A 14,026-nucleotide genomic window follows, 5' to 3' on the forward strand; every position below is an offset into this window, starting at 1 on the left:
ACATTATCTAGGCCACAAAACCAATATATTTTTATATACACACACACACACACATATATATATATATATAAAAGTTAGATCAGCTAATACAGACTCAAAAATTGCTTGTCTGAATTCTTAACAGAAATGACAGAGAGAATAGCTTAATTTTATAACTTGTCAATATTTACAGGTTCAAAAAGAAAGGCTCTTACCTTGAGAAACAAGGCTCCCTTGGAAGCCAAGGAGTCTGTTCCTTTTCCATTAGGGTAACAGTGATAGGCAGCATCCATAACAGGATAGCGGCTGGCAAAAAGGAGACCACTGTTCACAAACTTAAAGCTACAGCAGGCATGACAACTGTAGACCCCAACATCATAGACAATGTATTCAAAATAGTGATGAAGCTGCTCTTTCAATTTCTCTGCAGCTCTTTTGTCAAACACTTCCTGCAAACACAGAAAGTCCAAGTTGGCAGGGAAGAAAGCAGAGATCTCGTGATCAAAGGTCTCATCCGTATGTTTCTTTTTCCGCACTGAAGTCTTCTTCATGACCGAAGCCTTGTAGAGGAGCTTGTTGTTAACAGTGCTTTGGTCCACTGTGCCATCTCCAACACGAACCTTAACTAATGACTCTCTTGAGGCCGAGTAGCTGTCTAAGCTCCCAGAATCTCCTTCCTTCTGTTTGTGGTTAGGTGTTTTTGAGATCTCTGCGTCACCTTCCAGCGAGTGCTCTGCGGGGCCACTAGCATTAGCCTGCCCATTGACGGTATCTGTTTCTATGTCTGACATGTGGCCATTATCCTCTCCATTTATGCGGACGATGCAGGTGTTTTCCTCTCCTTCATTTGGCTCTCCATTTCCACCCTTATCTTCTCTGCTGTCCTCACTGTTGTTTGAGCCAGAGTTGTCTCCTTTATACTCCATTGATGTTGTCCTTTTGATGCCAACATTAACAGTACGATTAGTGCTATCTCCACCCTGTGGGGAAACCAAGCTGCTAAAACTTGCTGCACTGATGGACGTGTTGGTAGGGGAATCTATATATATTTTGATCTGTGGTCTGCTTGCCCCATTTCGGATCCTCCGGCCAATCTCCTTAGCCCTAGCCTGTGTATTGAAAACATTATTAAATCTTGCCAGAGAATCTGGCAGCAGGCAAACGTTGGCACTGCCAAAGCAGAAGCTTTTCCCATTCCCTGCAGCCTTCCATTCAGTGAGCAGTGTGGCTCCATTGGCATGGCTCTTGTCTTCTAGTCTGGAGTAGATGTATGGCCTCCTGGCTGACTGGAGCGGGGACCACAACAAGAAGCCTATCAGAGCAAAAGGAAGAGAGGCTACCAGCAGTGCCAAGTAGATGGGAGTGGTAATAATGATGCAAAGTGCATGAAAGTAGCACGGATCGTCTGCTCTTTGACGTTTTTCATAGGTGGTTGGAACAAAAGAGGCCACAAGCCTATCTGCAAACCAATAACATGGGAAAATTAGGCCCCAGGAAAAGGAATGCAGAACTGACAGAAAGCTGTTGGGAAATGGGGAAGTGTATAAAACCATTGCAACTTAATTATGACAACACTTCAGGGCCTACTACATGATGTCACTGTGTCAAGCATCCATAATAACACTGGCAGGGGGTTGGGGAAAAAAGGTCCAGTCAGGAGTTTGTTTCTTCCAGTAAGAGTCAATAAGAAAACTGTAAGAGCACCATTTCACTGTGTTGGAGTAAAAAGAAAAGAAGGCCACTGTTTTCATTTGGCTTTTTGGCATTTGTATTTGTCAAAGGATGTCATTGTTCACTGGAGGCTGCCATAACGAAACACTCCAGAGGCAAAGAGAAAATCTGTAAAAACAAAAGACACAAAACACATATAACAGTTACTAAAAGTTTAAAGCAGGTTTGCTCATGCTGATTTTGCCTTCATAACATTTCCCCATTCTGTTTAATTTAATATTTTTGACAGTCTTTTACAGATCATGCATCTAGATCAACTCCAACTACAAGAGACTGGTATTTTGGCAAATTAATTCAGGACATCAGCCACTTAATGCACATGACAAATGTTGTCATGGAAGACATTTCTACTACAAAGTTCAAGCCTTACATTCAGAAATATATGTTGGACACTTTAATATTCATTTATTTATATTAGCTGCTTTCAAATCTTCACAAACAGCGTGAAGCAGCTATCTCTAGGCATCTAATATTTTATCACTGAAGTTAAACTTGAATTGCCAAGGCCTTTAACAGAAGGAAAAAAAAAAGCAGTGCAATGAAAGTATAATGGCAAAGGCACCTTGTATTCAGAGCAAAACCCATGCTTACTAAAAAATGCTTTGCTTTGCTGCACTTCAAAACAAAATGGGTTGACTTGCATTAATTACAACACCCTTCTTATGGTTAAAAATGGCTTCAAATTTTTAATTTTCACTTTATTAAAAACAGTAAATCAAACTGCTTTGTTTTAATATTTAGGTATTTAATACTCATAATTTAATTCAAGCTGTAGATCAATTTCATTGCAACAGCCCACAAAAAAATCTTAAGATTTTCTATAAAAGACTTCTTACATATTCTGTGATTCTATATGGTGCATGCTTAAGCAAAACATGAAGTCATCGTAATTAATATTATTATTTATACATTTCAATTTTCAGCTTTGAATAAAACAACACTAATTGAATATATAAAATAAGAAATTTCCTCTGAAGACAGAGTGTATCTTTGAAAGGTTGTCTTACCAGTTGTGAAATTCACATCTGAGGAATTTATCAAATGTCATCATTAAAAAAGACACAAATTGGTAGAGACATGGTATGTACAGTTTACATATCTTTTTAAAGTCATTTAATCTTAACAATTTATAGTAAATTCAGGTTTTATCACAGGTTTTGATAATAGGAAATGTAAATGATTTTTTAATAAACACTCCTGTAAATCAAACTTTATCAGCCTTGGCAATGGTATCACCAATGAATGTGATATCACTCTCTTCAAACTGAAATTTTGATCCTACCCAATAAGAAGAACAGGAAATGGAAAGAATGGAAAAAAGTGACATGATTGCTTTGCTTTACTTATCAAGCACTCTGAAGAAGTAATAAAAGAAAGTGAGAAGGTTAGAAAGGGAGTTTTACAATGAATTAATCTCTTCATCAGCAAAGCTATATAACTGATGAAGGCAGAATTCCCATTTATAATATTTCAAGTTTAAACCTAGAATGTAAATAATATTGAGCAGTACTGAATAAAAAACATTCAACACGTAAGAGAGAGGATGTATGTTGGACCATGCTTCAAAACTCTTCTTTAATTTTGACATCTTTGAGAAAAATTACAGAAGAATATTTATTGGCATAAATTCAATTAAAATTTGTGACTCCTGGAAAGCCAAACTTAGGGAAATAGTACGTTGATGCATATTTTAAATATTCTGCAGGGCACACACAGACAGGTGGACATTTCTCTTTCTATTTAACAGCAAGTAAAACAATGATATGGAGCACAGAAGAGAGAGAGTTTTACAAAGCAACAGTGCCTCAGTAGCAAAATAAAAATGCAATTCTTCAATTTTCTATCACCATTTAGATTTTTGCTCCTACAAACCAAGCCCTTGCAACTGATTTACATTCCTCCTGGCAGCATGTTTTTAATTGTGGCACACATGCAATACCACACTGCCTACTCAGAGTATACTATAGAGGTCAGAAGTGATAAATCAGGCATTAAAATACATAGCTTAGCTAGCTCTCTTTTTACCATACACATTTTTGTTTATTAATGATAAGAAAATTCTTTCTTCAACCTAAATTCCTGATCAGCAGGACTGAGCGTAGTCATAGCACATCAGATCTGCAGACATACATTTTTAGTAGACACCTTGGGTAAAAAGAGAATTTTATTAAAGAAACAGATGAGATAGCTCATAACAAAAACTAATTGGAGACAGGAATCAATCTTAAAATATAATAAGAAAAATCAGGTTGGGTGGGAACACAATTATGAAAGACTTTGAAAGTAAAACCAAGTAAGTAACTGGTACTCAGATACTACAGAGAAGCAAAATAACAGCTCACAGGCAATTGCAACTGCTAGGAGTAGGGCAGTCAGCTATGTTTACTGCAATACATGGTCCTGTTCTTTTTTGTTTGTTTGTTTTTCCCCAGATGGTGCAATTTCCATGGAAATTTTTAATAGTTAGCTTAGCAAAACTTATACAATCTTATACATTATGTTTGAGTTTAAATAAATGAGTGACTAGTCAAGTGCCAAATAACAAACACTTGGCATTTACTACTTGCCAAAGGCATTTTGGGATATTGATAATGGGGGGAAGCCTAGCAGATTCGTTTTCCTGAAGGATTTTTAGGACTCTTCAGTATGACTCTCTCAAAAGACACTCTGGCATCTACAAATCATAAGTTAAAAGATAACTTTAACCCTGTCCAATTACATTATTACTGTTAGACAAGAAAAACTGTGAAGAAGTTACTCTCTTTTTCTTGATGCTTAAAATGCTTTATAAAATCCACATTGATTTACATAATCACAGATAGAAAGATTCTTCTTTACAGCAGTCCCAAGGATAAAGAGAACACTGTGGTTTAGGGTATGTGAAGTAAGGATGGACTGCCAACCTGGTACACAACATTTCAACTTTCAGGCTAATGAACCATATTTATGGTAAAAAGTGACATTATACTCTGCAACCCCACTGCAATTTGACCTTTACTATTCTAAAATCACATGCCAGAAGGAAGTGCAGAAGTACAACAGATTCATAACAATTTGTCTAATTAGGTCTTCTACAGATAAATATTTTCTTAAGTGTATGATGACAGGGTGTTACAGCTCCTCGGGAGACATGATGCCAAGTGACAGTTTTGTAAATAGAGCAGTCAACACCTGCGCTGCAGTGTGGTGAAGTAGAGATCAAACCCAGATAACTCAGGCAGGTTCTATCACAGACTGCAGCATCAGTAAGTTACAAGATAAACAGCTGATAAACAGCTGTCCAGCAACCCATAAAATGTTCAACTAAAATGGCTTCACAAAAGCAATTATCCACATTATGGGAACATAGTAGATCTAAGGGACTCACGTTTCCTGCAGATAACACATACTATCATACATATTAGTTAAAAAGGAAGAAAAATGAATGTAATCAGAAATCCTTTCACCGGCTGGAATCATGCAGCAAGTACCATAAAGAAAACTGGTTAAGACTGAAGTCTGTTTCAAAAACATTTAGCAAGAATGTAATTTCTTGTAAACAGTAAGGACTGAATGATGGCTTAAGACAGCGTGGTGACTCCTACACTTTCCGTGCTCTAAACAATGATGGTACCTTTGAAAATCACGAAGATTGGCTGGATGTTTTTTTAACAGGTGCCAGCTACATTCACTGCTGGCCCAGTTGAAGTGGGGAGGCAACAGGGAGCTGAGTGCATGGATGCATTCCATCAATTTTCTTCTCTGAATTCTAGTAGTATTCTCACAACTAACGGTAAAGAACTATAAAAACTCTGGCACCACAGCAAATTTTAAAACACCGTAGTTGGAGATAGTTGGAGAAAAAGAAGGAGGGAATCGTGATCTGAATGTCCTTTCATTTTTACATATTGCAGACAGACGACATCGGCACATCAGGGCCCTAATTAAAAAATACTCTGCTTGGAAGTAAAATAGTATTCTAATTTATTAATTTTATAGATGAAGGAAATAGCACAGTTTGTCAAAGCTCTGTTACAGACTTACTGGCACACACAAACAGGAACTTAGTTTCCTACTCGTCTCTTAGCTGCAAAACCATATGTGTGCTAGTGCCCCAAAGCAACCCAAAAAGAGAAGGGAAGAGGCATAAGAGACACATTTTTCATCTCTGCAAGATCTTAAAGGCTGGTGGGAAGGTACCACGCAAGTCAGCTGCAACTTGGAAAACATGACGTCAGTAACATCTCTCCTAATGCAATGGTTTAGATGGAGCCCAGAGCTAAAGTGCCTAATTCCTTGTGATGATGGGTATTACTTGGTAATCCAATGCTTTATTCATAGGGGCTTGAGAGATTAAGGGAGAATTTAAGATACTGCAACGAAACAGATATTTTTATATCCTACAAAGAGGTACACAGCAGTCTTGCTTCATTGTTTTTATTATTTTCTAAGTGTTTGAAGGCTAAAAAAAGACTTTATTTAATTTTTTTTATGATGCCAATATAGAACATTTCAACTTTAGTGATAAAGACAACAGGTGGAAAGGTTTCGAAGATTTTTACGATTATAATTACGCCCAGAAGTGCACTAGAGACATCATAGATCAAAAGATGTTCCTAGCTCCAACGTATCTTACAAAGTAGATAAAGGACAATACAAGTCATCAAATGATAGAGAATGAGAAGAAAAACAAAGGCTGCAATAATGAGGTTATGCGGACAGTCTAGAAATGGGCAGAAAGTTTTTAACTCTTTTTTTTTTTTTTTTTTTTTTTTTTTTTTAGAAAATTAACACTTTCAAATTCAGATAATTCAAATTTCTTCAAATTTGCTATTAATATCTCAACTAGTTTTAAAATACACTTGAATCACTGCAAGAACATAGGTTTAAAAAAAATAAATAGCTGAACTGTGTAACTGATTTGGAAAGTTGCTCTGTGGGTGCTGTTTCTATTCATGAAATGTTTACATAAATTCATTTAAACTTGTTTTTCTGGAATCATGACAATTGCTTGATCTTCAGTGAAAGCTGTACAAATACATTTCTAAAATTGGATTATAGAAAAACAGATTGTTTAGAATATGTTAACTTTTTTTTTGTTGTTGTTCATTATTGTCAATTGGTCGTTATTTGAAGTAGAGAAATATAGCTTACAGCAATGCTACTGCTACACCACACAAAATTGCAAAATTCAGTGTTTGACAGTCAGAACAGGCAAGATAAGACCTGTGCCTGTTTGCTTTTCCATGTCTCTTCAGCATCACAGCAAACACAGGTAATAGGGAAATCAAAATCAGAACTCCCACACGGCTTGGAGGGAACAGACCAAAACAGAGAACTGAGTGATCCCCACTCAGGCTCTTGTTGTTCCTTATTAGACCCACCACAGCCTCATCTCTACTTTCCTCCATGGTCTTGTCTGCTTTTGCTCTCCCCAGACTTCATAAATACTCTCTCTTCATTTACATTCTCTTTCTAATTATTATGCATGCTTTTACGTGGGGTCTAGTTTAACAACTAACTTCCTTTCTGGAAAAAAAAATAAAGCAAAAAAATCTGAATTGTCCATGCTTGATTGCATAACTGTAATTAGAGATGCAGCTATCTCAAGGTGCTAATGGCTCTAATGGAGATGCTTTCTTTTTCCCTTGTGGTCACTTCACAGCCTGATGTTTTAACTAAAATCCTGTTCATTTAACAGGATTTTAACAGAAGTCCTCACTCTGATGCAGTTCAAGATGTACATTAAAGGGAATTTTAGCAGCACTTACTGGCTCACCTTAACTTCCACTTAAATCAATATAATCTTACAGCTTATGAAACTCTTAGTTAGTAAAAACTTGGTGAAAATGTGGATTTGCTTTGACATGAGAATCCGAACTTGGTCCATTGCTGATGCAGTATCCACTCAACCCAAGGATTTGTCAGGAGAAGGAGAAGGGAAGAAGGTATTTTAGCAGGCTTGCCATTGCAACGTTGATATACTAGTTTTTGCCTAAACTTCCTTCCTTCTTTCTAAAGAAGGTAATCAAACATTTCCTGGCTACTCTGCACCTTGTCTCTTTTTTATCTAAAAGCTGCCATCAGGCAAAAAGCCACTACAAACAAGGCGTCTAGCTTAATTGAAATAACCTGTAAAAAATAAAGTGTTAAGAAGTGCGAATTTACATGTCTCATCGAATGCCAGCGGTGTCAGCAGTTAAGTATGTGTTTGCAAGAAAAAGAAATCAACAATCCCCAACAGTTCACAGAACCTGCTACAGCCTCTGGCATACTTAGTAAGGAGCAGGGTACAATGCAAGATCTATTCCCAAAAAGACCAAATACTGGGGCTGAGTTTTCAAATGGAGCTTTTGGAACATTTACTGAAATTCAGTGAAAGACATAGGAGCCGTACATTTAAGCATCTAAGGAGCTGTTAATCACAGCCTTAGTGGTTTATGGGACCTGAAAAAGGCTTGGGAAGCCAATGGCCTTCTCAGAGCAAATCAGCTCTTGTGTAGCAGCCAACCTGATGGGCTGAACCGGCAGCAACAGAAGTAGCTCTTGTCAACAGTTACCTGCATACAACCAGTGGGAGGAAATAATCCTGCTCACTTGACAGAAGATTGACTGTGGCTGGCCTCCTGCTTAGAGACCTCAGCAGAGAAACCAAGCTTCCTACTGGCATGGTATCCAGTGTACCTCCTCAGCCCAAACGAGAGTTTCTCTACCGCTGAGCTGAAGACCTGCTTGTGATCAGACTGCAAAACTTGCTCTGTAGTGCCGCATGGAAATACATTCTCTCTCCAAAAGCAAATCATCTCAGTGTGGTAGTCCCAGATCACATTACCAGGCCAAAAAGCATACCCACACACCTTCTGCTACCTAAATTCACAGAATCACAGAATCACAGAATTTCTAGGTTGGAAGAGACCTCAAGGTCATCGAGTCCAACCTCCAACCTAACGCTAACAGCCCTCCACTAAACCATATCCCTAAGCTCTACATCTAAGCGTCTTTTGAAGACTTCCAGGGATGGTGACTCCACCACTTCCCTGGGCAGCCTGTTCCAATGCCTCACAACCCTTTCTGTAAAGAAGTTCTTCCTAACATCTAACCTAAAACTCCCCTGGCTCAACTTAAGCCCATTCCCCCTCGTCCTGTCACCAGGCACGTGGGAGAACAGGCCAACCCCCACCTCGCTACAGCCTCCCTTGAGGTACCTATAGAGAGAGATAAGGTCGCCCCTGAGCCTCCTCTTCTCCAGGCTGAACAAGCCCAGCTCCCTCAGCCGCTCCTCGTAGGACTTGTTCTCCAGGCCCCTCACCAGCTTCGTCGCCCTTCTCTGCACCCGCTCAAGCACCTCGATGTCCTTCTTGTAGCGAGGGGCCCAAAACTGAACACAGTACTCGAGGTGCGGCCTCACCAGAGCTGAGTACAGGGGGACGATCACCTCCCTAGCCCTGCTGGTCACGCTGTTCCTAATACAAGCCAGGATGCCGTTGGCCTTCTTGGCCACCTGAGCACACTGCTGGCTCATATTCAGCCGACTGTCCACCATCACTCCCAGGTCCTTCTCTGCCTGGCAGCTTTCCAACCATTCCTCTCCCAGCCTGTAGCTCTGCTTGGGGTTATTGCGCCCCAGGTGCAGGACCCGGCACTTGGCCTTGTTAAACTTCATGCAGTTGACCTCAGCCCATCGGTCCAGCCTATCCAGATCCTCCTGCAGAGCTTTCCTACCCTCAAGCAGATCGACACACGCACCTAACTTGGTGTCATCTGCGAACTTACTGAGGGTGCACTCGATGCCCTCGTCCAGATCATCGATGAAGATATTAAAGAGGACCGGCCCCAGCACCGAGCCCTGGGGAATGCCACTAGTGACTGGCCTCCAACTGGACTTTGCTCCATTCACCACGACTCTTTGGGCCCGGCTATCCAGCCAGTTTCTAACCCAACGAAGCGTGCGCCAGTCCAAGCCAAGAGCAGCCAGTTTCTTGAGGAGAATGCTGTGGGAGACGGTGTCAAAAGCCTTGCTGAAGTCAAGGTAGACCACATCCACAGCCTTTCCCTCATCCACCCAGCGCGTCACTCTGTCATAGAAGGAGATCAGGTTCGTCAAGCATGACCTGCCTTTCATAAAGCCATGCTGACTTTATGCATGCAAATTAAACGGGATTAGGCTTTATACTTAAAATAGAAAATCAACTACATCAGTGTATGGGAACAGATTACATATCTAAACAAATATAGCTGATTGAGAAACATTACATTTTTGTCCCTTTTTTTTTTTTTTTTTTTTTAAACTCAAAATAGGTAGAAAATTGGAGCTGAACTGGATATTGTAGAAGACAACACCAGCATTTATATTCCTGAGAGCAACCTGGATTCCCACCTACCCCAACAGATGTTACTTGCTTAAAACTTACTTTTGGAGTCATAAATGCAGATAGGATGCATCGTATCTTATAAACATATAAGAAATGTTTGTGTTTTTTTTTTTTTGTTTTTTGTTTTTTTTCTTTATGTGGATAAACTGCAATCCCACCAATGAACAGACAATCAGGGTGTCTACACAAAGCTATACACCGACTTCACTAATGAATCCCAGCAGGCCTGATTCAAAGCCAGAAAACCTCAGCAATCCAATTCCAAATTCTAAGTTACACCTCCAGACCTTCGTGCATTCTGCTACTTGAAGGTGAGTGCACCAATACCAGACTGAGCACAGGCTGACTTGTGAGGTGCTATGTGGGAACTTTGTCGTAGGGCACTCAGTTCTGCTTCTCTGCAAGTAGAAAGGTTCTTCTTAAAAGCTGGACTGCAGAAACTTTTGACAGTTATTTTGGTTTCAGCAAACACACCTTTTATGCAGCATTTTGAAAGGGCCAATGCCACCAATGGACCCAGTTGCCTAAGGCAGTAACTAGTGCCAGCTGCAACCAGCAAGCACATTATTTTGAAATGCAAATTTAAGTCATTCAGGTAACTCAGGACTTCACGCACACACAAAATCATAACCAGCAAAACCGCCTCTTTTCATATAGGAGACAATCACCTGTTTCCAAATTACAGATTTGTATTTATGGCCTTAGGAGCCAGTAAGAAGTAGAATCAACAGCATATCCACTAACGGTTGAAAAATAACAGCGAACACTTCCTATGGCTTGAAGTTTTCCGGAAAGCCTTGTTATCAGGCAAGAATTAGACAAATAAATTCATCTGACCACTTGGTGATCTCACTCAGTACCTGGAAAGCTAAACACTCTCTATTTTGAGCCCTTATTTGGTGTACTTTGGTAGTGAGACAACTGCAGCATACAAATGCATGAATCTGTGACACTAAGCTCTGTTTATACAATAGAAATGGAATGGGCTCTATTTACAAAATCACCTTTTGGTGTGCTTTAGCCTTGTATTTTATAGGAGTTGGCATAATTCAATAATGGCTAAATAAATCTGATCTTTGTAGATGGTTTGTTTAACAGTTCTTAGTGAGATGAAACAATATTAGCTTTGGCTGCCCAAGAAAAAATTGGAGATAAAATTTTTCCTACTCATCTTTCACCATCTAAAACCCACAGAGGCCTAACTACAGCAGTGTCTAGTGTGCATAAATTGTCAGGGGGTATGTGCTGCCTCGAAAACGAAAAGCTGTTTTTTCTCAAGCAGCACTTTAAGCCTTCAGGCTTCTGGTTAGTCAAATATGGCTCATCAGATAGAATTATAAAGTAATCAATTTTCCCCCGAGTGGATATTTTTATACTGTCTAAGTTGTTCTTACCAGCTGGCAAAGAAAAGTTACTTTAGCCTACAGTAAGTCCAACACAAATCCATGCTAATAAATATCTGTTCTAAAAAAAGCTCACCTAGAATTGTCAGAATAGTTTATAAAGAAAATTAAAATACAATACAACTAAATTAAAACACAGACATCCCTATGAAGAATAATGTAAGTCTATATGTTCATGTTCTACATAATGGAAAATTGAAAAAACAGTATTTCTATGGTAAGCAAATTTTCACAGAAAGCCTGAGATTAGACTCCTTAACTAATGCTTGCTTTCCTGCTCTACTGACAAAGTTGTATTTCCTCAGGATTCACAGAGATCTAATTCTATGGTGGATGGTCATAAAAAGAATCAGCATTGGTCAAAACTCAACAAATACTGAATTGTCCTCTGAAAACCTGTTACTGTATCAGCCTTTCTGACAAAATGCAAGAATACTGCACAAGAATTCCAACACAAGGGGTTTTGTAAGCTTAAATAGTTTTGAGATACATAACAAAAATCACCAACCTTTCTCAAGCAATTGAATATAAATGTTAAATACAAATCTATTACAATTCTGCTTCCAAACAAAATTAATAAAAAAAATAAAAATAAATAAAAACAGGACTCTACACCTGACTTTCTGAATATGGTCCAAAATGAAGCAAAAAATATTTTTACTTCTCTGTAAATCTACTTCTCTGTAATATAATGTAATATAATATAATATAATTCATGATTGTTTTTAAATATCCCATCCAATAAGTTTGTACTTTGTCTAAGAGAACACGTTCATTTCTTGTTGCCTTTACGTAAAGCATGAATAAATTTTGTTCAGATATTCCAAAGCTATTCATCTCTCAAGCACTTATGAATAAAATATTTAAATCCACAAGATCTATTTGGTGATTTGCGTTAAAGTCATTCCTAAGCAGTGAGAGGATTTTTCACAAGTTTATTGGAGGAAGCTTCACTCCCTGTTATAGCTACAAAACTCATCACAGAATAGTAGCACAGAGCTGGTTCAACTGTTCCCTGCCTACAGCAGAGTAATACGCCACTGTACGTCACACTGGGTACACCTGGGGAAAGAGCAGAAAGTTGTACCTAGGTAGGACACATGCCAAGAATCCACTTAGTGTCCACCTAGATAACTCTGCTTCTACACAATTGCAGAGACACTCCACAGCAATTTTTAAATGTTATTTGTCACCACAATGGTATTTTTTGAAAATAAAAATAAAATATTCTAGGCTCACAGGAAGGCAAAACAGAAGGATTCCAGTATGTTTCCCACTCATCCTAAAACTTACTTACTTTTTATTAATCATTGGATTATACAGAAGATGCTTATGCCTCCTCTTTGCCTTCTGAGACATCCTAACAAACCGGGAAACACGCTCAGCACGTCCTGGACACCCTACTGGTAAAGCACACGAAGCCGTGTTCAGTCATGCAGCCTTTAAAGTCTCCTAATGCTGACTGACAAGAAGTGGGCTCCTGGCACTCTCCACTGAATTGTCTAAAACTCTCCCATGTTTTCTGCTGGTAGAACACATCCCAGCTCATGCCAGGATGCTTCCAACCTTGCAGGATCCATGTTTCTGAGATTCCTACTCACATACTTCAGCGTGCTTGTGTGCGCTGGTTGGTGAGGATCTGGTAGAAAAAATTGGAAGTAACATTTAAGGGGGTGTGGATCTTATTTTGGAGCAAAAATATTTTAAGAATTAAGGGAAATCTAATTTTTGGAGCATAGGCAAAATGATGCTTAATCCATACCACACCCTAAAACATCAAAACTGTGCTGTTGTTACTCTAACGGGTCTGTGTTTATACATTTAGAATAGAAATGAGAATCTGTACTACATATGAAATGTCCTATCACTTCTACCTCTAACTGGAGATTAGCATGAAAGAGTTAAAAACACAAACAAAACAAAACAAAACAAAACAAAAACACACAAGATTTTAAAAGCAAAGGGTAATGAACTAGTGAGACTGAATAGGTACTCTATTTGTTTATACATGTCTGCATACAATGCTCACCTTACTTTCTATGGACTTTTACATTTTCCTGAAAAACACGGTAACTGTTTATGTTTTTTCTATTATTAAATGCAGTTGTAAAGACCAGGACAACCTACAGATATTTCATTTTACACTTCCCACTGCCATTTTTTTTAAATTACTCTTGCAACGATGAAATCAACATTTTTTCTCCACCCAGAACGGGCAGGAGGGACAGGGTGCTTTATTTACATATTTAAGAGGAATCCCTGCAGTGTTCTTGTATGATCACCAGCAGACGATGCGCACTAGATGCCTCTCTCAGCCATCAGTAGAAGGAAAAAAAAGTTTAAATATTTAATAGGCTTTCTAAAAATGTCTGCTGAGGCGAACTATCACAAGGACTTTCATTGTTCCTGAAAGTAAAATGTTTAAGTGCCTAATTGAAATAGCTGTTACTTAATAAATCACCAGAGGCTGTGTGCACAAATGCAGAATATTTCCAGTTTGTACATGTAATAAAACTTTTGAGAATTAGAAGTCTTGACTGCTAAGTAGGCCTGGGCCTATCG

The 14,026-nt window shown here is 38.7% G+C and overlaps 1 protein-coding gene and 1 long non-coding RNA gene across 17 annotated transcripts in view; one reads left to right on the forward strand and one right to left on the reverse strand.

The window, feature by feature from the left end:
- LOC311443436 overlaps nucleotides 1–12,132 on the forward strand; it is a 39,891-nt gene extending 27,759 nt beyond the window's left edge. For 6 of the 10 annotated variants that reach the window (XR_014697252.1, XR_014697255.1, XR_014697258.1 and 3 more), the window contains one exon: nucleotides 1,940–7,519. This is a non-coding gene — a long non-coding RNA (uncharacterized lncRNA). Of the gene's footprint in view, nucleotides 1–1,939; nucleotides 7,520–9,987; nucleotides 10,144–10,229 lie in introns of those variants that run through there. The other 4 variants (XR_014697261.1, XR_014697262.1, XR_014697260.1 and 1 more) reach the window with 4 other exon arrangements.
- SMPD3 (sphingomyelin phosphodiesterase 3) overlaps nucleotides 1–14,026 on the reverse strand; it is a 121,271-nt gene that overhangs the window by 35,556 nt on the left and 71,689 nt on the right. For all 7 annotated transcript variants that reach the window (XM_084533582.1, XM_084533579.1, XM_084533580.1 and 4 more), the window contains one exon: nucleotides 195–1,818. In XM_084533582.1, the coding sequence (XP_084389708.1) occupies nucleotides 195–1,532 (1,338 nt within the window). In that variant the 5' untranslated portion in view covers nucleotides 1,533–1,818. The remainder of the gene's footprint in view (nucleotides 1–194; nucleotides 1,819–14,026) is intronic.

The sequence above is a fragment of the Aythya ferina genome (genome assembly GCF_964211825.1).
Source record: "Aythya ferina genome assembly, chromosome: 12".
NCBI classification, from domain to species: domain Eukaryota; kingdom Metazoa; phylum Chordata; class Aves; order Anseriformes; family Anatidae; genus Aythya; species Aythya ferina.